General features: G+C 46.0%; 1 protein-coding gene and 1 pseudogene across 3 annotated transcripts in view; one reads left to right on the top strand and one right to left on the bottom strand.

Annotated features, from left to right (window-relative positions):
- The window catches only part of CLPB (ClpB family mitochondrial disaggregase), a 142,588-nt gene that overhangs the window by 25,522 nt on the left and 91,767 nt on the right, over positions 1-25,299 (bottom strand). For all 3 annotated transcript variants that reach the window (XM_059133529.1, XM_059133534.1, XM_059133541.1), the window contains 2 exons: positions 13,197-13,294; positions 1,266-1,380 (listed from right to left, as the gene is read on the bottom strand). In XM_059133529.1, coding sequence (XP_058989512.1) covers positions 1,266-1,380; positions 13,197-13,294 — 213 coding nt within the window. The remainder of the gene's footprint in view (positions 1-1,265; positions 1,381-13,196; positions 13,295-25,299) is intronic.
- LOC131807856 (large ribosomal subunit protein uL23-like) lies at positions 11,724-12,199 on the top strand (annotated as a pseudogene).

Raw genomic sequence — 25,299 nt, 5'->3', positions numbered from 1 at the left:
CTGATTCCACAGGTTTGGAGGAGACCTGAGATCTGTAATTCCAATGAGGTCCCAAAGGATACTGATGTTGCTGAGACCATTATTTGAGAAACAATGCCTTGGGGATATCTTGTTTAAGCTGGACACAGGTTACTCTGCCCTTGCCTCATGGGAGGTCACCTTCAGAAAGTCATGCACCTGAGTCACAGACTAGAGGTGAGGCCACCACCTTGAGCAGCACCCTAGTTTTATATTCTTTCTAATGGGGTCTGCATGGGCAGGAAGACAATTAGAGTAGGGGTTATACCAGAGAGCAATCTGGCTCCTAGTGTGGGGCATAAGAGCTTCTAGGGTTGAGAAGAAGACACTTAAGACTTGTTCAGGGTGGGGGCGCCTGGGTGGCTCAGTGGGTTAAAGCCTCTGCCTTCGGCTCAGGTCATGATCCCCGGGTCCTGGGACCGAGTCCCGCATCGGGCTGTCCGCTCCGCGGAAAGCCTGCTTCCTCCTCTCTCTCTCTCTGCATCTCTCTCTCTCTCTCTGCCTACTTCTGATCTCTGTCTGTCAAATAAATAAGTAAAATCTTAAAAAAAAAAAAAGACTTGTTCAGGGTGTTTTTCCTAAAATCAAGTCAGCTGCTGACAAACTATACTGAAGAGAGACAGAATTCCAGGCTGGGAGACAAAAGACAGAAGTTCTAGTTCTGGCTGAGTTGCAACATTACAAGTGATGGATAAGCTCCTGTTCTCTGGGTCTCAGTCTGCCCACCTGAAAAGTGGGTGTTGGGGATAGTGGACCAGATGAAGATCAGAGTTAGAGCACAAGAAAGCAGCCTTGAGCAATTATTATAAGTGCTCTATATCTCAGCCTCCTCCTCTGCAATGTGGGGATTTGGGGCACCTGGGTGGATCAGCTGGTCTGCCTTTGGCTCAGGTCATGATCTCAGAGTCTTGGGCTCGAGCCCCATGTTGGGCTCCCTGCTCAGTGGGGAGTCTGCTTCTCCCTCTCCCTCTGCCCCCAACTCGTGCTCTCTCTTCCAAATAAATAAGTAAATAAATAAATAACTTTAAAAAAAGCGGGGGGGGGGGTTTAATGGTACCATGTGGTTGCTGTAAGGATTAAATGAAAATGTATGTGCCAAGCTTAACCCAATGCCTGGCACACAGGAAGTACAATGAATGTTAAGTTGTAACAGCCCCCTCTGCACGGTATGGTGACAGTATACACCTCACTGCAGACCACAAGCCACCCACCCTTTTGTGGTGCTGGCTGGCCCCCCTGCTACTCACCAGCACCCACTGTGGCGATGGCACTCTCCTGGCCAATGATGTGCTCCTTCAGCCGCTGCTCCAGGGGAAAGCGGCGCCGCTCCTCAGCCTCACGCTTCCGTTGCTTCTCCTGATACTGTGGGGAGAAAGGGAAGCAGACTCAGGGGTGCCGGGCCTGGCAGGATCATTTCATTCTACGCTATAACCCAGGGGCAAAGAACACAGGTCTGGGGCTCCAGGGGTCTGGATGCACACTCAGGCTCCTGGCCACTGGAGGCTGCCCCAGTCCTTCCCACTGTCCCCTTGTCCGAGTCCTCACCTCAGGTGGACATGGCTCAAGAGTCCTGGCTCACCCTGCTAATAAAATAAAGTACTGCAAGTAGATTAACCCTTGACTCTGGAGTCTGACAAAAGGCCTGGGTTTGAATCCCAGCTTTATCACTTACAAGATGTGCTAATTATTTGGAGCAAGTTATTGCCCCTCAGTTTTCTCATTTGTAAACTAGTGATTAAATATGATGATATGCACAATGAGCCGGCATGCAGTGTAAATGCTTAACGGAGGTTCTTTCCTTTCACTTATCCTCTTGAAAATCTTTTTGGTTTTTACTCTCTCTCTCTTTCTTTAAACATTAAATTCTATGCCCAATGTGGGGCTTGAACTCATGACCCCGTGATCAAGAGTCACACACTCTGCCGACTAAGCCAGCCAGGTGCCCCCAAAATCTTTTTGCCTTTTAAACCAGAGCTATGAACACCCTCCACTTCAATGATATTGCATTTCAATTAAACACAATTAGTTGGCAATTGCCATGTGTCTGGCCCTGTTTATGCCATGATGGAAATGGTAGGTTGGGGAGGAGGAGGAGGACTGGGACCTAGGGGGCTCTAGCTGCTGCTGAGTGTCTGGTGTGTGTCTTGCCCTTGGCTTGTTGGTCCACTTTAGAAAAGGCAGAAGGAAGGAGGCCTGGGTGTGATCACACTGTAAGAAAAGAGAGGAGAGCTAGGTCTGCCCTCAGGGAGCTCTAAGTTGGACAGGGAGGTGAGGCGGGGCTCCTACACAAATACTTCTTAGGCAGGATCAGCCATTTTCCTCCAAAGTATGCATGCCCATTTCTAGCTTGTACCTATCACTAAAAAACAAACAAACAAATAAAAACCTCCCACTATTGAAAACAAATTTGTTGGGGCGCCTAAGCGGCTCAGTCGGTTAAATGTTTGAATCTTGACTTCAGCTCAGGTCTAATCTCAGAGTCCTGAGTTCAAGCCCCACACTGGACTCCATGTTAGTGTGGAGCTTGCTTAAAAACAAAAACCAAATTTGTTCCATGTTTGTGCATCTGTCCTCTAAGTTGATTATGAGTTGCCTGAGGGCAGGCACTGTCTTTTACTCACTGCTCAAGTCCTGGCACAGTAAAAGGCAGCTGGTGAGTGTCTGCAAAATAAATTTAGTTACAGGTAAGAAGAGGAGAGAATTAACAGCTAACCTGGGTGACAAAGGAGTCCAGAGAAGGGAAAGATACACACAGCCTAGAACACTGTGGGGAGGCTTCTGGGTGACTGGAGGCTTGAAGAAGTTGGACTACTGGGTTAGGCCGGAGATGCGGGACTGTCTCCAGGCAGGGTGCGTGAGTATGCAGGTCAGATCAGAAAGTGCTCATGGAACCAGGCAGATGGGGGAAGGAAGCAGGCCTTGGAGTGGGACAGAAAGATCTGGATCTTGAAGAGGCTCCTTTCCCCTAAGACCCCGTAACACTGACAGCTTTCTAGAAAGAGAGCTGCCAAGGTAAGGCCCTGTCACAAAAGTTGTGGCTGCAGATTGCTCTTGCAGGCAGAGTGGATGAAAAATACCTGCTGCTTGGGCAGTGTTTTCCTGTTACGGTAGTGACCTTGACAGAAGTTAAAAAAAATAAATAGCAAACAATCCAATTTTGGCTGTTGCTATCAGTCTGTAACTGAAAGCTCCCATCAGTCCTGGGTTTCATATGGAGCAATAATTCGGAGCCAATCCCAGTGGAGCGACGCTTGCCGGTTGGAATCCGGAGTGTCACTGTGCAGCTCCCTCAGGCACCACATACATCACCTGGCTCTGAAGACTCCGCCATATATCTGCCTGCTCCTCCTCCCTGCCCACCCAGCCCCTCTCAGCACTTGGGTCCACTGGGCTGGGAGGCTCTGATGGAGAGATGCACACACACACCGCCTGGTCCCGCACTGGCTAGCGGCCTGGCCGGCTTGGAGGCAGCTTGAAGAAATGGGAGCTGGCTGCTGAGGGCTTACTGGGTCTGCTTCCTTATCTGCCCTCAGTGACAGTCTCAGAGTCTTCCTGCCTCTGTGCCTTTGCTCATACTGCTCCCTCACCAAAGAAGTCTCCTCTGTTCCCACCAACCTCTGAGTGGCCTGGTGATCTCAACTTGAATACTGCATTGTTTAAATAGCTTGGCGTAAGGCTTCATGCCTGGCACCTCCAGAGTACATGTTTAACTGCCTGTTTGTCTCTCCCTAATCAGCCATGAGATCCTCGGTGACAACGGCCACGTCTTACTCAGCTCCATGGCTCTGTCACATAGCACAGGGCTTGGCTCCCAGAAGGCATCAGTGTGCGCTGCCAACTGAATGAGGTTAAGTCCCGGCTGTGGAACAGCTTGCTGAGCCAGGCGCTGCACTTCACGTACAGTGTCTCCTTCAGTCCTCACAGCTGTCCCTATCGGAAGCTTGGCTCCTCTTTTGGCTCACAGCGGGACACGCTGTATGGGAGAAATAGGCGGCTTTGCTCCGGAGAGATCGGAATTCAAACCTCACCTCTTCACTCACCGGCAAGCTGACCTTGGGGAAGTTAACCAGCCTCCCGGAATTTTTGCTTCCTCATGTCTAAAACGGAGACAGTAACTCACACCACCTTGCAGGGTCCTGGTGGAATACTGGTGAGGATCAGGTGAGATAATCTACACAAAGAACGTTGCAGAGACTCTGGCATAGAGCAAATGTACAGGCAGGAGTGTTGGTGGAGGGACACAAGTGCAGAGCACAGTAACTGGCCCTGGGCAGGCTTCTGGTAAATGTTACTTCTCTTTTCCTTCACTGCATGTTGGTAACTACCTAGCCCAGTGCTTTTCTAGGGGATGAGGTAGGGGCACTGGAATCCTTTTAACTATCTTATGCTGTGTGGGCTCCAGAAATGAAGAACTGCTCTGGCTCAAGTAGAATCTAGAAGCCTAGTCCACTTAGATGCCCCCATTGCCCCAGAAATGGCTCCTTCCTCAAGAAGCCTAAGTTTGAGGGTACCATCTCCATACAAACTGGGTTCTGGGGATACCTCAACTGCACAAAGCAGCTCATCTCTGCCTGTCAGTTTTCCTTACTGTGGTAGAGAATTCTGCCTCTGGGTGCTTTCCATGCATTCATCTGTAGGGCCTCTTAGAATATATCTTTTTCCTTTGTCACAGGCAAACACGACTTCTTGCCACTCTGTTGGTTTGGGTATAGATATTGTAGTCTCCGTAAGTCTTCTCCAGGGAAACATTTTTATCTTCTATAACTCTTCGGTGTCATGATTTTAGGTGGTTTTAATATTCTTGTTATTTTCTTGGCCAAGGAGAAATGGTCCTTGACTTCTATGGGGGTGAATATGGGGGAAAGGTTATACTGTGAACTGCCTGGTTTCTTCTGTTCTTTCTTTTTCCTTCTTTTCTTTTCTTTTTTAAGATTTTATTTATTTATTTGAGAGAGAGAGAGAAGTGTCATGAGCAGGGGGCAAGGGTGGAGGGAAAAGCAGACTCTCTTGTTGAGCAGGGAGCCCGATTCCAGACTTGATCCCAAGACCCTGGGATCATGACCTGAGCTCAAGGCAGACACTTAACTGACTGAGTCACCCAGGTGCCCTCTTCTTTCTTTCTTTTTTTTTTTTTTAATTTAAAGATTTATTTTCTTATTCTAGGTGGGGATGGGGAGCCATGTGCAGGGAGAGGGGCGGAGGGAGAGGGGAAGCAGACTCCCTGCGGAGCATGGAGCATGAACCAGCCCCATCCTGAGGCCTCGAGATCCTGACCTGAACTGAAATCAAGAGTCGGAAGCCCAACAAACTACTCAGGCATCCCTAGCTTGTTTCTTAGGAGGTTTCTAGATGGTCCTGGGAAAGACCCAACCTGTGGCCTAAATCTAGGCACATCCTGATTCTTTCCAACCTGGAACCCTAAATATCTATTAAGAAAAACTTCTGAAAATGGATCAGACTTTTTGATTAAAAATGAATAGGATGCTGGAATCAAACCAGGTTAAAGTTTCCTGCTTTATGGTCTTTTCCTAGTGCTCAGCACAGAGTCTGTATTTTAAAAAAATGTGTTGAGGGGCACTTGGGTGGCTCAGTGGGTTAAGCCTCTGCCTTCAGCTCAGGTCATGATCTCAGGGTCCTGGGATCGAGCCCCACATCCAGCTCTCTGCTCAGCAGGGAGCCTGCTTCCCCCTTTCTCTCTGCCTGCCCCTCTGCCTACTTGTGGTCTCTGTCCATCAAATAAATAAATAAAAATCTTTATTAAAAAATGTGTTGAATGAACTGCTTCTTAAGGCATTAGCTAGGAGCCCAGGCTTGTGAAAAATTAGTTTGTGAAAAACCAGCTAGTGGAAGAACCAAGGAAAGAAAAATACTTGGTGTATATATATTCTATGTGGGGGAGGAGAGAAAGATGGGAGAAGGCACTTGGTAAGGGTTCCATAAATGTAGGCTACTACTGTTCCTGGCTTTTTGAGGCTTTTTGAGGAAGCCTACAGAGACTAAGCAAGGCCCTATTTTGACAGGATTCCAAGGAGAAAAAGATAGGGCAGGTGACCCAACCTGTAGAAGCAGAGGGTACTGGGCTGAGAAGCACTAGGAAGAAGCCACCCAGGAGAACAGGAGTGGGGGAGTGATCATCTTAATAAAAGCCACATGCAATTAGCTTCAGAAGCCCTCACCTGGAGCCGGCAGCAACCAGCTCCCCATGCTGCATCTTGGCTGGATAATCGTGGCCACTGGTTTCCATCATTCTTGATTTAATATGGCACCCCTCCTGGCTGTGAGTGCATTTACAGGAAAGGGCTGGGAGGCTGGGGTGAAGCCTAGCTAGGCTCTCTCAGAGGTGGGTGGCTGGGATGAGTGGTTCTTTGGGGAGGGTTAGAGAGGGAAGGGGTATGTCAGGCAATCCTATTATTGAGTATTCCTCAGGGAACAGGTCTGACAATGAACCTGGCAGTGTGTTCACCAAAAGGGCAGCTGAGGCAGTGGTGGGAGTGGTGAGTAGGCAGAATGAGACCCTGGGTAGGAATGTAGTAGGAATGGAGGAGGGAAGAGAAGAAAGGCCAAGCTACAATTTGCCTCTCATGGAAGGTCAGGGCCACAGAGCCTACTGGCTGCTCTCAGATACACTCAGATATGCCACATCCTCCTGACTCTAACCTCAACTCACATCACCAGGCTTCTGTCATGCGCTGAAGCTAGAATGACGGAGAGGACTGGGTAGGGAGATCACCAAAGGGACAAGGGGCAATAGATGAGACTGGGATCAGGGGATGATGGGAAGAAACCCTGAGTGGGGGGGATGATGGTAAGAGCAGCCCAGGAGGTCCAATAAAGAAGCCTGTGGATGAGAGTGGCACCCAAGGGACTTGAAAATCTCCTGAACTAGCTCATAAAGCACACATCCCTGGAGAGGAAGTCAGGAACAGGGCAGGTGTCAGTTCTATCACACTTGGTGACTGTTATGTCGGCACCCCAGATTCCATTCTCCTCTCCTCTCTTGCAGCCCCATCCTCCTTGCTACCAGAGTGATGTTTTAATACGCAAATCAGATCATGTCACTATGCAAATAGCCAGGCTGATCCAAAGACTGGTGAGAGAAGGCTAAAAGGGGGCAAAGACTGGCTCAAGTAAGAAAATGAGTTGTGTTCTCAGTGGCATGGGATGTTTATAATCCTACAACTGGTGACATTAACTTTGAACACTTGGTTAAGGTGGTCTGTGCCAGGTTTCCCCCACTTTGTAATTAATAAGTATCCTGAGGGATGAAGAGCTGAGCCTATGTAAATAATCCCGTTACTCCTCAAACTCCCACTCACTAGTTTTAGCATCCACTGTGAAGTCTCACCTGATGGGGAGCAGCTGTTCTAATCCTCATGGCCCTAAGAAGTTCAGAGTATCTCCTCTGTACAGAGATGAGATAAATTAAAACACAGTTCCTCTAGTAGCAAGTAACAGAGACAGAATACTAACCCTTGCAGTCTGGCTTCAGAACTTTGTACTTGCCACCTTGCAGGTAAGAAAAGACCTGTTCCCTGCCTCAGGGAGTTTAGGGTCTGTTTAGGGAGATCAGAGTTAAAACACAAATCTCTTATTCCTACTTTTAGCATGAGGCTACCTAATGATTTTACTAAAAATAAACACCAGAAATGCATAACCTGAATTTGATCATAAGGAAACATTAGACAAATCCAAATTGAGGGACACTTTACAAAATAACCTGCTTGTACTCATTAAATGTCAAGGTCATGAAAGATAAGAAAAAACTGAGGAACCATTCTAGATTAAAGGAGACTACTAAAGAGACATGAAACTAAATCCAACTTGGAACCCAGAATTCTCTTTTCTTGTAAAGATAATCATTGGGACAACTGGTGAAATGTGAATAACATCTACAAATTAGTTAATATCAATATTAATGTTCTGCTTCTGACGACTGTACCAAGGTTAGAAAATGTCCTTGTTTTTTTAGGAAACACAAATATTTAGGGGTAGAGGAGCATCATGTATATAACTTACTTTTAAATAGTTCAGAAAAAATTATGCATATCTCTATAATATTTATATACGTCATAAAACAAATGTGATAAATGTTAACAGGTAATATGGGTGAAGGGTTTACAGAATTCACTGCACTATTTGTGAAATTATGTAAAAATAAAATATATCAAGATAATGCTTCTCCTTGGGGGATGGGTAGTGACTGGAAGAAGTATAAGGTGGGTTTCTGAGTGAATGGTCTATTTCTTTTATATTTATTTATTTATTTATTTGACAGACAGAGATCACAAGTAGGCAGAGAGGCAGGTAGAGAGAGAGGAAGGGAAGCAGGCTCCCCGCTGAGCAGAGAGCCCGACTCAGGGCTCGATCCCAGGACCCCGGGATCATGATCTGGGTCGAAGGCAGAGGCTCAACCCACTGAGCCACCCAGGTGCCCCGAATGGTCTATTTTTTGATCAAATGTATTTAATTTGTGAAAATTCAGTGAGCTCTATACTTGTGATATGTACACCTTATAAGAGTACATTTCAACAAAAAGTTTTCAAAAAGTTAAAAACAAAAGAGAGAGCAAAAGCTTGTCTCCATAAAGCACCTAAGTCTGTGCCTGGCCCACAGTAAGCCTACAGTGAAGGTCAGATGGTATTGCCACCCCCGTAGCGCCAAGCACAGGGCTAGGTGCGCACCTGTTGGCAACTGAGATGTGGCAGGGAGCAGGCTGGGCAAAATGGGGAAGGGGCATCACTTCTCCCTAAGACAGGAGTAAGAGAACCCCCTTACCCTCCTGTGTACCTCACCCCTTCTCTCCTAGAGGGCTTTCCACAGCTCTGATGGGAGCACCCAGCCTTATAGCCCAGAATGCAGGCCCAGGGGAGCGCTGCATCCCCAGCTACCCCTGAAGCAAATGAAAAAAATGCAGATATAGGAAATGTGCTTGTGATTCTGTCACTGGGATATGCAAATAAAATATATATGATAGGCCTATCTGCCTAATATTCCTGCCAATTCATTCTCTGGGTGTGATTAAAATGAGCAATAAATTCCTCGTGAGTCTCGGTGGAATGAGGATCCGGGAGTGGAGATGCAGGCTGGTACCAGCACGTCCCCCTCAGCTGAATATTCATCATGGAATAACTCCCCATATTTTTGTTTTATCTGCCATCGTGTGCACAGAGATATATTTCTACCTCTCTCTTTCATCTCTTAGTTAAAACATGAAAATGGTCTAAGCTCTAAGTATTAAACTCTCCATGTAGTAAAATCCTTCAAACTGAGATCACAAGCTACCTTCTCTATGAAGCCTGCCCTGCTCATTCTGCCTGGATGTGATCCATGCTTTCTTGGATCACAAACTCTCTGCAGGCCCCTTCTAATGTACAAGTCAGTCTGTGGGTATCAGAGATAAGAGAGCCTGCCTCTCCCCCATACTCCTTTTCTAGACGGCCAGCTCAGAGGTCAGGGGCTAGGCTTCATCTACCTCTGAATCTTCTTAGGAGGCCCAAGGAAGGTTCTGCACAGAGAATGCTGAGAAACTGAGCAACCTGGCAGTAAGGAGAAAATCATTCAGGCCCCTTAAGGTGACAGAGATTCTTAGATAAGTGACACATTTTAAAAGGCAGAATGAAATTAAAAGTTAGGCTTATGGATAACTTGAAAATGGGAAAATTATCAAGAAATAATATAGTTTAAAAAGATTTTATTTATTTATTTATTTGACAAGAGAGAGGTCACAAATACGCAGAGAGGCAGCCAGAAAGAGAGGGGGAAGCAGGCTCCCCGCTGAGCAGAGAGCCCAATGCAGGGCTTGATCCCAGGTCCCTGGGACCTGAGCCAAAGGCAGAGGCTTAACCCACTGAACCATCCAGGCACCCCAAGAAATAGTATTAAGTTGAGTACCTGGCTGGATCAGTTGGAAGAATGTGCAACTCTTGATCTCAGAGTCATGAGTTCAAGCCCCCACACTGAGTGCAGAGATTACTAAAAAAAAAAAAGTAACTAAAAAGAAAGAAAGGAAGGAAGGAAGGAAGGAAGAAGGAAGGAAGGAAGGAAGAAAGAAAATTAAGTGGAAACCCTCTTCCCCCATGGAACTAGGATCATAATTCACTTTCAGGGTCAAGTAGGAAATACAAATGTCTGATAGGCCGACACATAATATAATAGGGAGTTGAGCCGCCTATGCCTGGAGAATCTACATTCCCAAACCCTAAGGGGTCACATTTTTTATAAATTCTTGGTTTAGCAAAATAAAATATGGTTGCCATTTGAGACTCCTGTATATACAGCAGGCTGTATATATTAATCAGGTTAAAAAAAGAGGTCATTTATATATAGATAGATAAGGTCCAGAACAGGCAAATATAATGTCATAGAAGGAAATCCTCTCATTCATATCCAATAGCTTCCTGTAAGTCATCTGCTTTCTTTCTCTCAACTTCAGTTTTCCCATCTGTAAAATGGAGGCAGTAAGAGCTGCTTCAAGGATTGTTATAGGATTAGAAAAAATACAGGAGAGCACCTGGCACAGTACCTTTTATTCACTATTATTCACTAAGGCACTAGCCTTGTACTAACATGACAAACATTAAGCCACTTCTAAGGCAGCCAAATTTAGTTAAGGGTCCCTTAGCAGCCCTAACCCCTCCACCTATGCCGGCACTAAGAGGCCTGCTCTGTGTCATACCACTGAACACACCACAGACTCTCTTGGCCAAGTCCAGGGACAACCCATGGTGATGGAAAGAGCCTGAGAGGGATGACAGGACTGCAGTCCCTAAGGTTATCTGAAACATTTTCAGGGATTTCCTTAAGACACCTGAGGAAACTGACCTGGCCTCTAGGGCTGCTCCTTGGGATGGAAAATTTGAACAGAGAGGAAGAAGTGCTTGCTCTCTAGGAACTTTCACTCTTGCTGGTCCCAAGCACTCCTCAGGATGTGCTGTGAAAACCCATCTCCCTTCCTACCCTCCAACCCCTTCTCTGGAGGGAACTACTGCAAGACAGTTACTCAGGATTCCAGGGAGACAAACTGTATGTCTCATGCTGGTTGCCAAATATTTCCAGTTCTCCCCCTTCTGGGAACATGGGAGGGTTACTCTTCTTGGCCTCTTGTGATTGTGAGTGGAAGTAGAGGGTTGATTTCTAGACTAAGTATTTAACTATAGATGCAAGACCCTCCAGAGCATTCCTTTCCCTCTGGCCAGCGACATGCAACATCCCAGATTGTGGCTGTAATGCCAGTCTGGTCTCTGAGGGCCTCTGACAAACACAGGTCCCACCATTGACCCATCATGGACAGGCTGCATGAAGCCAAAAATATATTTTCATTATTCTACACCACTAGAATTCTGGGTTGTTACAACATAATCTGGTTTATTCTGATGAATACACAGATAATTATATACTGAATGGAACCTTAGAAACCATTTTGTGCAATGTCTTCATTTCACAGAGGTAAACTGAGCTTCGGTGAAGGGAAATGCTAGTCCCACGTCACCAAGTCAGTGAGTGGCAGAGTTGGGATCACAACCGTCTGTCTCGGTCCGGTGACCTAAGTGCTCTTACTCAAGACACAGAGAATATTTGCTACCAGGTGGGACTTGTCACACTAAATCATCTCAAGGCACTTCAGCCACTGTGCCAAGAGACTCCACAATGATGGAAAGAACACATAACTGAGAGTCAGAAATCAAGTCTTCTGCTCTTTCATAAAGATGGCACTGAAAGTGAAGAAGGAAGCCCCTGTCCCTCCCAAAGACAAAACCAAAGCCAAAGCTGAAGCTTTCAAGTCCAAGAAAGCAGTGCTGAAAGGCATCCACAGTCACAAAGAAAAGAAGATCTGCATGTCACCTACATTCCCACCGCCCAAGACAATGGGTCTCTGAAGGCAGTCCAAATATCCTCCAAAGAGCACCCCCAGGAGAAACAAACTTGACCACTGTGCCATCATCAAGATCCCTCTGACTATCGAGTCAGCCATGAAGAAAACAGAAGACAACAGCACACTTGTGTTCACTGTGGATTGCAAGGCCACCAACCACCAGGTCAAATAGGCTGTGAAGAAGCTCTAAGACATGATGTGGCCAGGGTCAACACCCTGATCAGGCCCAACAGAGAAAAAAAGGCGTATGTTCAACTGGCTCCTGAGTATGATGCTTTGGATGTTGCCAACAAAACTGGGATCATCTAAACTGAGTCCAGCTGCTAAATCTAAAATTTTTCACCATAAAAAGAAAAAACAAACAAAGAAACTAAGGCTTTCAGTTCTAGTTCTACCACTGAACCTACTACACGACCTTGCATTCAAGTCTATTAGTTTCTGTTTTGACACCAATGCACTCTGGGACCAAAGGCAAGCTATGTCACATCCCCAGGCCCCTGTTTCCCCAGAAGTAAAATGAGTCCATTGATTTAGGCTTCAGGTATTTAAAACATGTGCCTCACAGAAGAACGTCCATACAGGCTGCCCAGGAGAGAAGGGCTAGGCCAGGTAGGTGTGGCTCTGATCCACCTCTCCTTCAACCAGAACAGCTTTATTTTCCTCTGACTTATTTGCTTAGGCTTCGGTAAGATTTCCCACCACTGGACTTAATGATTTCTGAGGTCCCTGACAGCTCCGAGATTTGTGATTCTAGTTTTTGGATTCTGCCCAGTAGTTTCTGAGAGATAGCTTGGTGGCTGGAAGAGCAGAAGGCAACCGGCATTTAGGGAGTTCAAAAGTTTGGTTGAGAAGAGCAAATTATGATAGCAATTTTTTTGGCCCAGACTGTCCCAGGCTCTTTGAAGTATGTGTGGAGGGGAAGGGTCAGAGAATGGTTCTGGAAGGAGTGATGATGGGAAAGGATTGCCTGCTGAGGTTATAGAATATGTGAGGTGAGGTAATAGTACTTGGGCTAAAGATTTTGTCTAACTATCCCTGGCCCTATGAAAAGGAGCTAGAAGGCCCATTACCCCAAAAACTGAATCTGAAGCTTAGTCCTCAGAAGTCAGAAGTGGCTCAGGCCTCTGCCTGGTCATGACAGGGGCAGCTACTTATTCTTGATGAAACTGGGGGCTGGACTTGTATTTAAACAGACAATAATCCCTAAGGAGAAGTGGCTTGGTATGGAGCCAGACATAATTTAATGAGTGAAAGATTAAATGCAGTAGGGAGTGCCCAGAGGCCTTCTCCTTTTTTTGAGACTTACCTTCACCTCGGAAGTCCTCAGAAGCTTCATCACCTCTCCTTCTCGGGCATAATCCAAGGGTGTGTGTCCCATTTCATTCCTCTGCAGAGGGTTGGCTCCTGGCAGGAAGAGAAGTAGTCAAAGGCTCTATGAGTGATCATAGTGAGGCCTCAGCCTTCTCTCAGAGGTAACCTGGGCCCTGACTTCAGAGAAGGAATTTCCTTCGAAGTAGGGAGCAACAAACCCTAAGAGATTGTAGAATGGTGAGAAAAACATGTCAAGGTACTCTGAGAGGACAGTCCTTAGTTCTAACACCGAGGTCAGGGTATCAGGGTTCATAAACATATACGCACTCATGTGCAAAAACATTACCCATACTACCATGTATACAAAGATGTGTTATATGTACACATAGGTGTGTTGTACACAAATATACACACAGCTGAACATGCTAATATACCAAACACATAGATTAATATATCCTACCACCAACGCATCAGTCATTAAAATACCCGTATGATTAAGGTCATTTGCATATAGATGAATATTCATTAATAAAATCATATAAAAGGGGTTCCTTTCTAAAGCAAAGAATATAAAAAAAAGTAAAACAGCCCCCTTTTCCCCTGCTCTCTGCTCCTCTCTCTCTCTCTCTCCTTTAATGCCCTTTTACCTTGGTATTTCCTGTCTACCAGAGTTAGTAGAGTCTTCTGGGAGGAGGCATCACTAGGAAGCTGGTTATGGCAGCCTCCAGGTTTGATGCCCTTGTCAGTGCCTAACTGTTGGTGAATGTGTGTGTATAGGCAGGCGTTTCTTCCAATCATTAGTTGCTGTGATTTGAGGACAAAGAACTTGAAGTATGATAAAAAGAAGGGGCTTGCCCAGGCCATCTATCTACCTTCTTTCTCTTTTAAACGGGCAACTGACAAGCCTGTTTAAACTGGGACTACTTGGTGCAATGTCTTGGAAGATATGGAGGAAGGGCTCCCCTGACCTCCACATTGCTAGAATCTCCTTCCCAAGGCCAGGTTTGAACACCTCACTCTCCTCTTCAAAAAGTGTCCATACCATTCAGTTTGGCAAACCCTGAATGTGTGGGGCTTGAGACACAGAAGAATCAGATCTGGCCTGGCCCCCAAAGCACTTCTCTCAAACCACAGAAAGCTGTGCCTTGAAAAGAGCAGATGCTCAAGAACTATGTATTAAATAGAACATTTCCTTGATCTTCTTTCTTGCTAAGGAAGTACTATCTAGAAGTAAAGAAGGGTTAAGACTCCACCCCTGTCATAAGGATATAGTGAGCTGGTTGGGAGCACTGTACATGCAGGCAAATGCACATCAGCATACGGCCTGGCTCAAGGTAGGTATCTAGCTATGGTTTGCTGATGGACTACAAAACCCAGCATTTCTCAGTCCTACGCTGTGGAAACATCTGTTCCAGGATATAAAACTACTCCTACTGAAGCTCTCAACTTCTTAAAGGTCTATAAATTTTCAACAATTATAAGCATTTATTAAGCATTTACATGTGGCTGTCTGCCTGGACTACAGAGGAACAGGTGTGGGAGGAAGAGGGGGTGGGGCAGAGAGCAAGAAGTACGATCCAGGCCAAGGACACTTATCAATGAGAAAAATTAATACTTTTATACATAATCCTATTTTCTAACAACAATTTGAAATATTTATGTTCTTTTTTATTGAGATATAATTCACACACCATAAAATTCAACCTTTTAAAGTATAAAATTCACTGGTTTTAAATATACTTACAGGGTTGTACAACCACTCTAGATATATACAACTGATTATACATAGATACCACTGATTCTAGATCATCTTCATAATCTTGACAAGAAACCCCATAACCATTATCAGATACCTCTATTCCCCCTAAACCCAACAACCGTTAGTCTACTTTCTGTTTCTATAGATCTGTCTATACTTGACATTTCATATAAAAGGAAACATACAATATATGGCCTTTTCCGTCTGGCTTCTTTCAGTCAGCATGTTCTCAAGGTTCACTGATGTTGTAGTAGCTGTCATTCATGCTGCAACATGAAAGCAGGAATGCAGCATTCCTTTTCATGGATGTGTAAAGCTCCATTCTGTGGATAGGCCACATTTTGCTTAACCATGCATCAGTTGATGGACATTTGGGTTGTTTCTCCCTTAGGCTATTGTGAACAATGCTGCTCTGAATGTATGCGTACAAGTCTTTGAGTCTCTCTTGGCTATAAACCTAGTAGGAGTGGTGGTCACGGGGGCTACGGGTATTTGCTGAGCACAAACTATGTGCTGGACACTGAACTCTGCACTTCATGTACACCGTATCACTTAACCCTGGCAACCAGAGCTGAGAGAAGAAATTAAAATCCCCATGCCACAGACATGAGAACTGGGGCCCAGAAAATTGAACCAACTAGGCCAAGGTCACAAAGCTAATTATCTGCTTGGACCAGGAGTCCAACTCATTGCCAGGTGTTCTCAATTCCAATTCTCCACGCTCCCATGGGGCGGCTCTGACACAGCCCTGCTGAAATAACCTTCCCCGGCTTTTCACCACTTACAGGACCAAGTGGTACCTCCCTGTAAGGAGGGTGTCTGTGCTCTTCCTAATTAGTAGCCAAGTCCTTAGGGGCTCCATTGGAGCCTCCTTCTTTCAGTTCTACTGGTGGTGACTGGGGGCTTTGTATTTGAAGGGCTCTGGATGCAGGATGATGGGAGACTGGCAAAGCCAAGGAATAGTCTTCTCTTTTGTTATTTCCTGACCACTTTGAAGCAAGTGATATCTTGGCCATTTTCCTTTGATTTCTATAAAACTTTTTTTTTTTTTTTTTTTTTAGATTTTCCTCACACCCCTGTGGCTATCTCTTGTGCAGACTCCTCTTCCTGTCTTTACGATTAGACGCTACCTACAGTGTGCATGAAGGCACAATCCCAGCTTTCCAGAAGCTAATGGGGATGAGAGATGACTGAACAACCACAACTCAGGCTGAATGTCAGTGTGCGTTTAAGGAAAGATAGACAGTACTGGGCGGGGGGAGGGGCGGCGGAAAGGAATGGAGTACTAAGGTGCTTGTTCACCTAGTCTGGCCTTAACAGCCCAACCCAGCATCCCCCTGGTGCTCAACACTGAGGGGTCCACAAGGCTGAGGGCCACTGGCAGATGGCATCCTCCCCTCCCCCCAAGTTCCTAGGTCATGGCTAGGGCCAAAAGGGAGCTACAATTCAGCAGGGGAAAGGCCTCCATTTTAGGTAGCCTTGAGGGGAACTCAGTCACTAGATATGGGCTGGAGAAAAGAGGAATCTATAAGGAGAGACCTATAGAAGGGAAAGACAAGAGGAGCGAAGGGGAGAAGAGAAATGAAAGAGAAGGAGAGGGAGGCAAGGAAGGAAAAGTGGGAGAGGAAGACAGTGGGAGAAAGAACAGAGGATGAGATTAGCTGCGTCAAACAAGTGTTGTCAGTGATCTATATTTGCTTACAGAATGAAAAATGTGTGCCATAAACACTGGCCACTGAGTAATTTCTAGTAGGAGTCATGTCACTTCTCATAAATGATAGGATGGGGACAGGTAGGACATCTCTGCACCTGGGCCAGCGAGCACAGGGATGGCTTTTAAAACAGTACTGGGCCAATCTCTAGCTCAGGAGGCTCTCAGTCAATCCCCACCCAGCCACTCTGAAGGGGGAAGCCAGCCAGTTTCTCCAAGGTTCTGGAGCCTCAGGGCAGCACTTCTGCTCCCACTTTAGGAAGGCTGAAGTGGGGGCACCATGGAAAATGTCCATCTAATATTAGTCCCCCAGCCCCCCACACCCTTGCTCTGACTTGACTAATTGCTGTAATAATTGATAGAACCTGACTTTTACAACTGATCGATTTCACCTCCACGACCAACGGCCACAAACCATTATACTCCAATAAATAACCACACTGGGTGTCACCCGTCTGCCCTCTCCGGGGGCATCAGGATGGCCCGTGCCCTGGCCTGACCTCCCCTTGTCTCCTACCCAGGGCCCCTCCGGGCCAAGCAGCTGGTCTAGAGGGTCAGGCCTCTGGGAGTAAGTGAGAGGGCCGAATGGAGGTGGGGAGTGCTAATCGCAGGCCATCCGTCACCTCCCACTGGCTGTCTGGGGCTGGGGCCAACACCTGGAGCACCCCAGGCAGTATAGAGCAGGACCCCTCCTCTCCTCTCCCTGCGCCAGATTAGTGTGTCCCAGCTTATAATATTTGATAAATAGCAGAATGACTTCCTGGCAGCACTGCTGCGGCTGTGCCTGCCCGCTACAGCTGTGGAAGGTCACTCATTGGGGAAATATGTTTCTGTCAGTGGTATTGAAAAAAGTTTAGTGGAGTGACAGGCCTCAATTTTTCAAATTTTATTAACTCCATCCTCTTAACCATTTGTCTTGAATTCCTTCAGATTCTGGGGGATCTGTCAATAGGGCTTGGGTCAGCAAAGTAAGGTGTATATGTGGGGGGTGGTATGGGCTGGTCCTGGCTGGTACTAGTGCTGGCTTGGGTCTTATCATGTAAAGCAGTAGAAATGGTGTTGGTAGGACAGAAGTCTGGCCAACTGGGACCCAGGGAACCCCCTGCTCTTTTCTGGCATAGTGGCTGTCTTTGGTTTGACACAATCATAGATTTTCTGAGTAGAAAAACACCTTAATGGTGAGCTCTTCCAAGTCCCTAAGAAAAGATTCCCCTCCACTATATCAGAAACAGGTGGGCTCACCCTGGCTTGCCTGACTACGCCCAGAGCCTAGCCCCGAGCTCATGGTTCTAAGGGGTCCCCCACTAAACCGAGGACAGAACTCAGTTTCATATGAGCCCCAACTTCTCCCTCCAAACCCACTCCCACCTTAGTCTTCCAGCAAACACTTGGTCATATTTAAAGACCTGGTTCAGGCTTCTCCAAGAAACCTTCCTGGTTTCCCTCCCATCCCAGGTTTGGTATCACCATTTGTGTTCCCACGGGCCCTTCTGCTTCTACCTTACTGATCACTGTGCATGGAAACAGTATGTCACTGAGAGCTCTTTGAAGTCAGGGATCATGTCTGATCCACTGCTGTATCCTTGCTACGCAGCACAGGGCCTGGCACAGAACAAGTTTCACTAAGATTAACCAAATGAATGGATTTCTTTCCAGGGACTATCTTCTGAGATCACACAAAACATGGCTGCTCTTCTGGCCTCAGAAGAGCCCTCTGACAGCAAGTGTATGACTGTTACTGACTCCTGTAGGCCAAAGCTCCTAGTCTCTTTCCTGGTCCCAAGAAATCTCTCTGGAAAATTAGGTCAGGTCAGGCCCAACACCCTCTAGGCCCTGTGGGGGGAAGTGGGCAGGAAGAGGTAGGACAGACTGGCTCACCTGCCCTTCCTTGGGAAAGGGATGAAATTAGGGTGGGGGAGGGGGCTTGTTACTCCCTCTACCCCTGTCACTACTTGTTCTGGCCCTCTGCCTGCTTCTGTGAATATCAACGAAGATAATGTTAGTATAAGAAGGCTTTAAAAAAACACAACAGTGTACAAATGTGTTAAGCTGTATTATTAATAACATTGACATGCTCATATACTCCCCACTGACACCGACCCCTGTGGTTCTATCAGCCATTTTGACCTTCTAGTGATCCAGGTCTACCACCCATGAGTTTCCCTGACTAACCCCATCCCCTGCATGTAGCTGGCTCCCAGCTCTCTAAAAAAGCAAGAAGCAGGGTGGTGGTGGTGGGGGGGTGGGGTGGGGTGGGAGGAGGGTTGGCGGAGCTTGCATGGGTGGGGGCTACCACTTCCCTGCTGTGTGATCCAGGACACTTTCTTCACTTCTCTGGTGGTAACAACTGCTCCCTTGCCTACCTCTAAGGGTTTTGTTTGGACCAAGTAAAACAAAAAGCTTGAAAATGATTGGGGGGAAAAAGACGGTACAATGTTCTTTGTAATAATGTTTATATTCACTCTTCCTTCCATTTTTACTGCTAGCTCCTTTACCATCTTCATCTTGATTTTCACTATTTCAACAGTTTGTTTACCCCCAATTAGAGGTTTTTTTGTTGAATATAAGGGAAAATTCCCCTATAATCAGAGATGTCAGTGTGGAAGGATCTGCTCTTTCTGGATGTGAGTTCCCCACCAAGGAAGCATTCCTAGAAAGACAGAATGACCATGTCAGAAAAACCACAAGTCTTCCCTGTCTCCACCCTGTTGTTTGAACCACTCTTCACACCTGGAACCCTGCTCCTTATTTCCCTGACTACCCCTTCTTCAAGGTCCCTCCCTATGGGTAGCCTCTACCACCCTCCAGCTCTCAGTGCTCTCTTGTCTGTCCATGGGATCCTGTTGTCTTTCCAACACCCTCCCTTTCCTGGGGGCCCATCCCCATTTAGTCCTCACAGTTAGTATGCCTTTAGCTCCTCAGGTCAGAGAGAGAAGAGATCTGTCCAGAATGCTGTCAGAATGAGTGGAACCAGGAAGAGCCCCAATTCCCTGACATCTTGTCCCGAGCTATTTCCATAAATCACACCAGTAAGCACTCTCAAGATATATACACACACATACCTGTGCACCTCTAGATCCGCCTCCCTTGTGACCAACAAGCTTTACCAGCACTCACTACATGCCATACCCTGTGCTGAATCCTTCCATGTATTTCATTCTTAACAATCTGAAGAAAGCAGAAGAGGTATTATGTTCCCCATTTTCCAGGCGATTTAATGGAGTCTGGCAGAAGAGCAAGATGAAAAGAGGTAAGCTAACATTTGTTGGGTATAAGGCCTTTGTACATAGTGTCTGAATTATTCATCATACAAAGACTCAGAGAAAACAGGCTCAGTGAGCTGAAATAATTTGCCCATGGTCACTCAGCAGACAAACAGTAGAGCTGGAATTTAAAGCACAGATTTATTACACTATTCTTTCTTTTGTACACAATTTTACATAATCAGTTTTTTTGTTGTTTTTTAAAGAAGCCAGGTCTGCTTTTCCACCACATAGTGCTATCTTCCAAAGACCTGACGACTCAAAAACAGGGAAAAAAAAATCATCTCTCTTCTTCCTTTCCAGTGTGCTGAGATGCTCCAAAACCAGGATACAGGAGATTTCTAGAGGTAGCTTTGAGATTGACAGCTTTGTAGGGTACGAGATGCCGTTTCCTTTTCCTTTCATTTGGGGCTTCCCCAACTGGGGACCAGGTGAATAGTGACCCACATTAACTGACATCCTAAAAGATTATCTGTAACTCCTAACTCTCCAACAGACACAGTCAGTTGAGACCCCTTGCCTGCAGAGAGGGGGATATCTAAAGTTCATGGAATAGAGAGCTACTGCCTCATGACTGGACCCAGCCATTCTATTAAAACCCACTGAAAACTGACACTAGGCCAAGTGGTGGGTACACAGTAGGGTCAGACCGGTTCTTGCCTTTGGACAGAACCCAGACTGATGGGAGACAGGAACGGAAACAGTGACAATGCAGTGTGGTGAGGGCAGACAAGGGGATGAGGATGACAACTCCCCTCCCCACATTACAAGAGAGCTACATACTATGTAGTTGGAGAGACAGGAAAGCACAGCACCAGCTGGGGAAGAGCAGAGGTGTTACACTGAGTCAGCACTAAGGAAAAAAACACTGGAGACGTCTGGAAAAAGGAAGGTTGGAGCCTTCCAGTCTAGGGTTCTTTCCACCTGCCCACAGTCCTGGGTTCCACCCCCAGACTTTCAATTCCAAGTGACCAGGAGGACTAGACCACACAGAGGTGTCACTATTCTCTTCAGTGGTGGCCAACTCCCCTTTGCTAACCACCCAGAGTCCTCCTTTGAACCCCTAAAATACCTAACTGATCACATACTTTTTTTTTTTTTTTTTTAAGATTTTATTTATTTATTTGACGGAGAGAGATCACAAGCAGGCAGAGTGGCAGGCAGAGAGAGAGGAGGAAGCAGGATCCCTGCCAAGCAGAGAGCCCGATGCGGGACTCGATCCCAGGACCCTGAGATCATGACCTGAGCAGAAGGCAGCAGCCTAACCCACTGAGCCACCCAGGCGCCCCGATCACATACTTTTTATACACACACGCCTCATCTCCAAAATCAGATGTATCACTAAAAGGATGCCCTGTGACTACCTAGAAAAGGAAATGGTGATGGTTACCAGGCAATGAGGATGGGGTCACAGAAACCCAAGTCATGCCAGACTAACCTCAGTTCCTTTCTTCATCGGGATTATCTGTGCTCAATAGATGTAGTCAGGGCAAATGTGGACTTCATCAGACATTTGATGGGGTATCTCAGGATAACCTGAGGACATGATGGAGAATTGTGGGCTGGGTGCCAGTACAGTATGGAAGGTTAGTAGTGACTGGTGGACTAACCAGACCCAAGGGGAATGATCATAGATGACCTGGAAGGAAGTTCTGAGTGGCAGCAAATAGGGCTGGTCCTGTTTAGTATGTTTATCCTTGACAAAAAATATCACAGGAAGGTCTGTTCATCAAACCTGTAGGCATCAGATTATGGTGAGAAGAGCCAGATACACCTGGTGGAAGGCTGACATTAAGAGCTGAAACAAATGATATGAAAAGTAATGGAAATAAATGGGAAGTCACGGGTTTTAGAAGAGAGGCAAAGTAGAGATGGTTTGAGAAGTGTGATCAAAATAGGAAAGGGTTGGGTGCCTGGCTGGCTCAACTGGAAGAGCACGTGACTCTTGATCTCTAGGTTGTGAGTTCAAGCCTTATGATGGGTGTAGAAATTACTAAAAAAATAAGTAAAATACTTTTTAAAAAGTAGAAAAAGTTTGGGAAGCCACATGAGAATAATGGGTTAAGGAACTGGAGGTGCAGGCTGGAGAAAAGATAGCTCAGAAGAATATGCCTGCATCTTCAGGTATTGGAAGGGCCAGCAGTGGAACAAGGATTAGATTCATTCTACATAAGCCCCGCAGTAAAGTTAAGGCCCTTGGAAGCAGATTCTGGTTGAATATAAGAAATTTCTAATCATTATCCAAAGATAGATTCTGGCAGCCTCAGGAACAAATGAGTTCCCCAGCACTAGAACGGTTCAAGCACTGAGTGGATGACTATAGTAGATCTATTAATTATGGAGTTTTTTTTTCCCCAAGACTAATTGTTAATTTATGTCTGTTCATTCAGAGATACTTTTTGAGAACCTTTTATGTGTCTGGAATCAAGCTGAGTGCTAGGAATTCAAAAGTGAATAAGAAAACACCGTCCCAGGGTACCTGGGTGGCTCAGTGGCTTAAGCCTCTGCCTTCAGCTCAGGTCATGATCTCAGGGGCCTGGGATTGAGCCCCACATCGGGCTCTCTCCTCTGCAGGGGGCCTGCTTCCCCCTCTCTCTTTGCCTGCCTCTTTGCCTCACTGGGACTACCCCCCACCATCAAATAAATAAATAAAATCTTCAAAAAATAAAAATAAAAAAGAAAGAAAACACTGTCCCAGCTCTTAAAGAGTTCCTGGTCCTGCTGGGAGAAGATGGGTAAGTTTATTTCAAGAATATCTTGTGCCTCGATTACAGACCTCAGCACAGAGAAGGTTGGCTTCAGCTTAGATTAAACCAAAGAGATCCTGTAGAAATGCAAACACATATTTGATTATTAAAGGCCATAGCTTAATCAAGCCAAATCACTTGCTTAAACCAACTACTGGCTGTGGGAACAGAAGTGTACACTGAAAACACAATTCATGAATTCCGTGCATGGTATTTTGCTCTTAGAGCTTGAGATCTGATCTTTGGCGGGGACTTGTTTATGTACCTACAGATTGTCTTACAAGTGGCTGTGATGTCAGGGTGAAGTGATTTAGCCAGCAGGGCTACCCAACTCTCCATTTCTTACCCACCCTATGGGGACTTCTTCAGCACAGACATAAACATGCTCCTGCCGTTACCTTATTGCACTCGTCACATGGGGAGGCTAGAAGCCTTGATTCAGGGATATGATTGGATTTTAAATCCCAGTCTCACAGGATTTTAATTACTGGTCTGGGGCAGCAGGGATAGGCGCTGGCTGCCTTTGGATGGAGGAGGTCGATACGCCACTCCACAACATATTGAGCCACAATGCCTGCAGACTCTATTGCTCTATTTAATCATCTTTTGCAAAATTTACAGTGGAACAGGAGGGATCAATACAGAATTTATCACATTCTCTTGTAAATATGAGCCAGGAAAGAGTTCCAGGCAGTTTGTTACTGAGTGGGAGGGAACATGTCTGTGTACAGCTGGGTATTAGGAGAGGAGACAAAATCCATACTTCTTGGCATAAGCTACAAATGCTCAGCCAGTCCCTCTTTAAGCCTGAAAGCAAGTTCAATGGGAAGAACATGGATTCATTCATTCATTCAACCAACCAACATTCCAGAGCACCTATTTTATGCCAGACCCTGTAGAGGCTCTGGGGATACAGACTGGTAATTCTGCTCATGATATCACAAGCAGAGATAGACCACAATGGCACAATGGCTGTGCTACTTGCTAGTGAGTGGTGGAACTTGGCCAAGTTACTTAACAGTGCCATTGTTTCTATACATGGAATATGTAGATAATAAGAGTATCAAATTCAGTTATTTTAATTATTAAGAGAGGGAAAAAAAAGCCATAGTATAGAGCTTAGTACACAGTAAGGACTCAATAAATGATAGCTATTGCTATTTTTTTTTCTTTAAAGATTTTATTTATTTATTTGAGAGAGAGACAGGGAGAGAGAGCATGAGTGAGGAGAAGGGCAGAGAGAGAAGCAGACTCCCCGTGGAGCTGGGAGCCGGATGCAGGACTCGATCCCGCGACTCCAAGATCATGACCTGAGCCGAAGGCAGTTGTCCAACCAACTTAGCCACCCAGGCGTCCCTCTATTGCTATTTTTAGTACAATTACCATTATTAGGCATTCCTTCCTACAATGCATCTCACCAATGGTCTATTGCAGAGATCGCATACTGAACGCGAAGCTCCCCACCCATCTCTTTAGCAGACAAAAGGGAGAGAAAATTCTAAGACAGTCATGCTTGATAAAAAGTGAGAGTGAAGTCATCAGACTTACAATACTTTCTTGTTTGGTGACCAATAATTGTTGCTTCCAGTCACCAAATAATGAATATGGGGGAGTCTGTGGAAGGTTGGGTTTAGATACACTGAATATGAGAGTCTACAGAATATTAAGCATCAGCAGAGCTATTGGAGACATGAAAATGCTTGGCCTGTTGTAAGGCAAATATGTAGGCTAGTCTGGTTAGAAAAGAGGTAGTACAATAGCATGTAAATAAGTGTTCAAACATAATTCATATATAGAGTTAGGTAGGAAATAGGGTTTGCCTTATTCCTGCCAAGGATTTCTGTTCAATGCAACCTAAGGTAGGGGTTTTCTAGATGAGAGATGTTTCCGAATAGCATGCGGCATAAGCACTAGGAGTACAGGGATCCTCAGCTCATTTCCATTTTGGGCAAGTTTCCTGGAGTTGTGGACTCTTAGGAGACCAGCCCACTTCTCTCTCTCTCCCCACAATCCAGCACAGACTACCCTCAGAAGTGGCATCAGGTTCTGTGCCCAGAAAGCAGCTGGGAGCAACTGTCATGGAAGTGAATGACTCGGGATAAAGCAGAGTTCAAAGTGCACATAATAAGAGCCTGGGTCCCTGGGCTTCTGCATTCCCCCACCCCCGCCCACAAATGACAGCTGAGACCAAGGCAGCCAAGCCTGGGGTCTGGGCTGAATTTAGCAGTCAACAATTATACTGTTGACGTCTGGGGCAGAGCCACGTCTCTGCAGAAGGCAGCAGCTTTTGTTCATGCACTGAAAACACATAATCTTCAAACATGCTAATCGCATGTCTGCTTCTGTCTAACAACATTGAAGGGAGGCTGAGGAGAGGGCACACAATGCCCACACATCTGGCTAATTCAGTTATGAGGCCAATCAATCTTGATGGGTTGTCTATAAAACATCAACCACCCCAAAGGACTGACCTGACCAGATGTTTAAGCTTCTGCTGACCAATCCCAGCCTAATGTCCACAGCAGAGAAGAGGGTTTACTAAGAGATGGCTTACACTGCCACTTACATGTTTATTCCCAAAGCTAAGTAAAGCCTTCTGCTTGTATGAGAGCAATTGG

Source organism: Mustela lutreola, chromosome 1 (genome assembly GCF_030435805.1).
Source record: "Mustela lutreola isolate mMusLut2 chromosome 1, mMusLut2.pri, whole genome shotgun sequence".
Lineage (NCBI taxonomy): Eukaryota > Metazoa > Chordata > Mammalia > Carnivora > Mustelidae > Mustela > Mustela lutreola.
The sequence above is the reverse complement of the archived record's forward strand: the minus strand, read 5'-3'. Positions and strand labels throughout refer to the sequence as shown.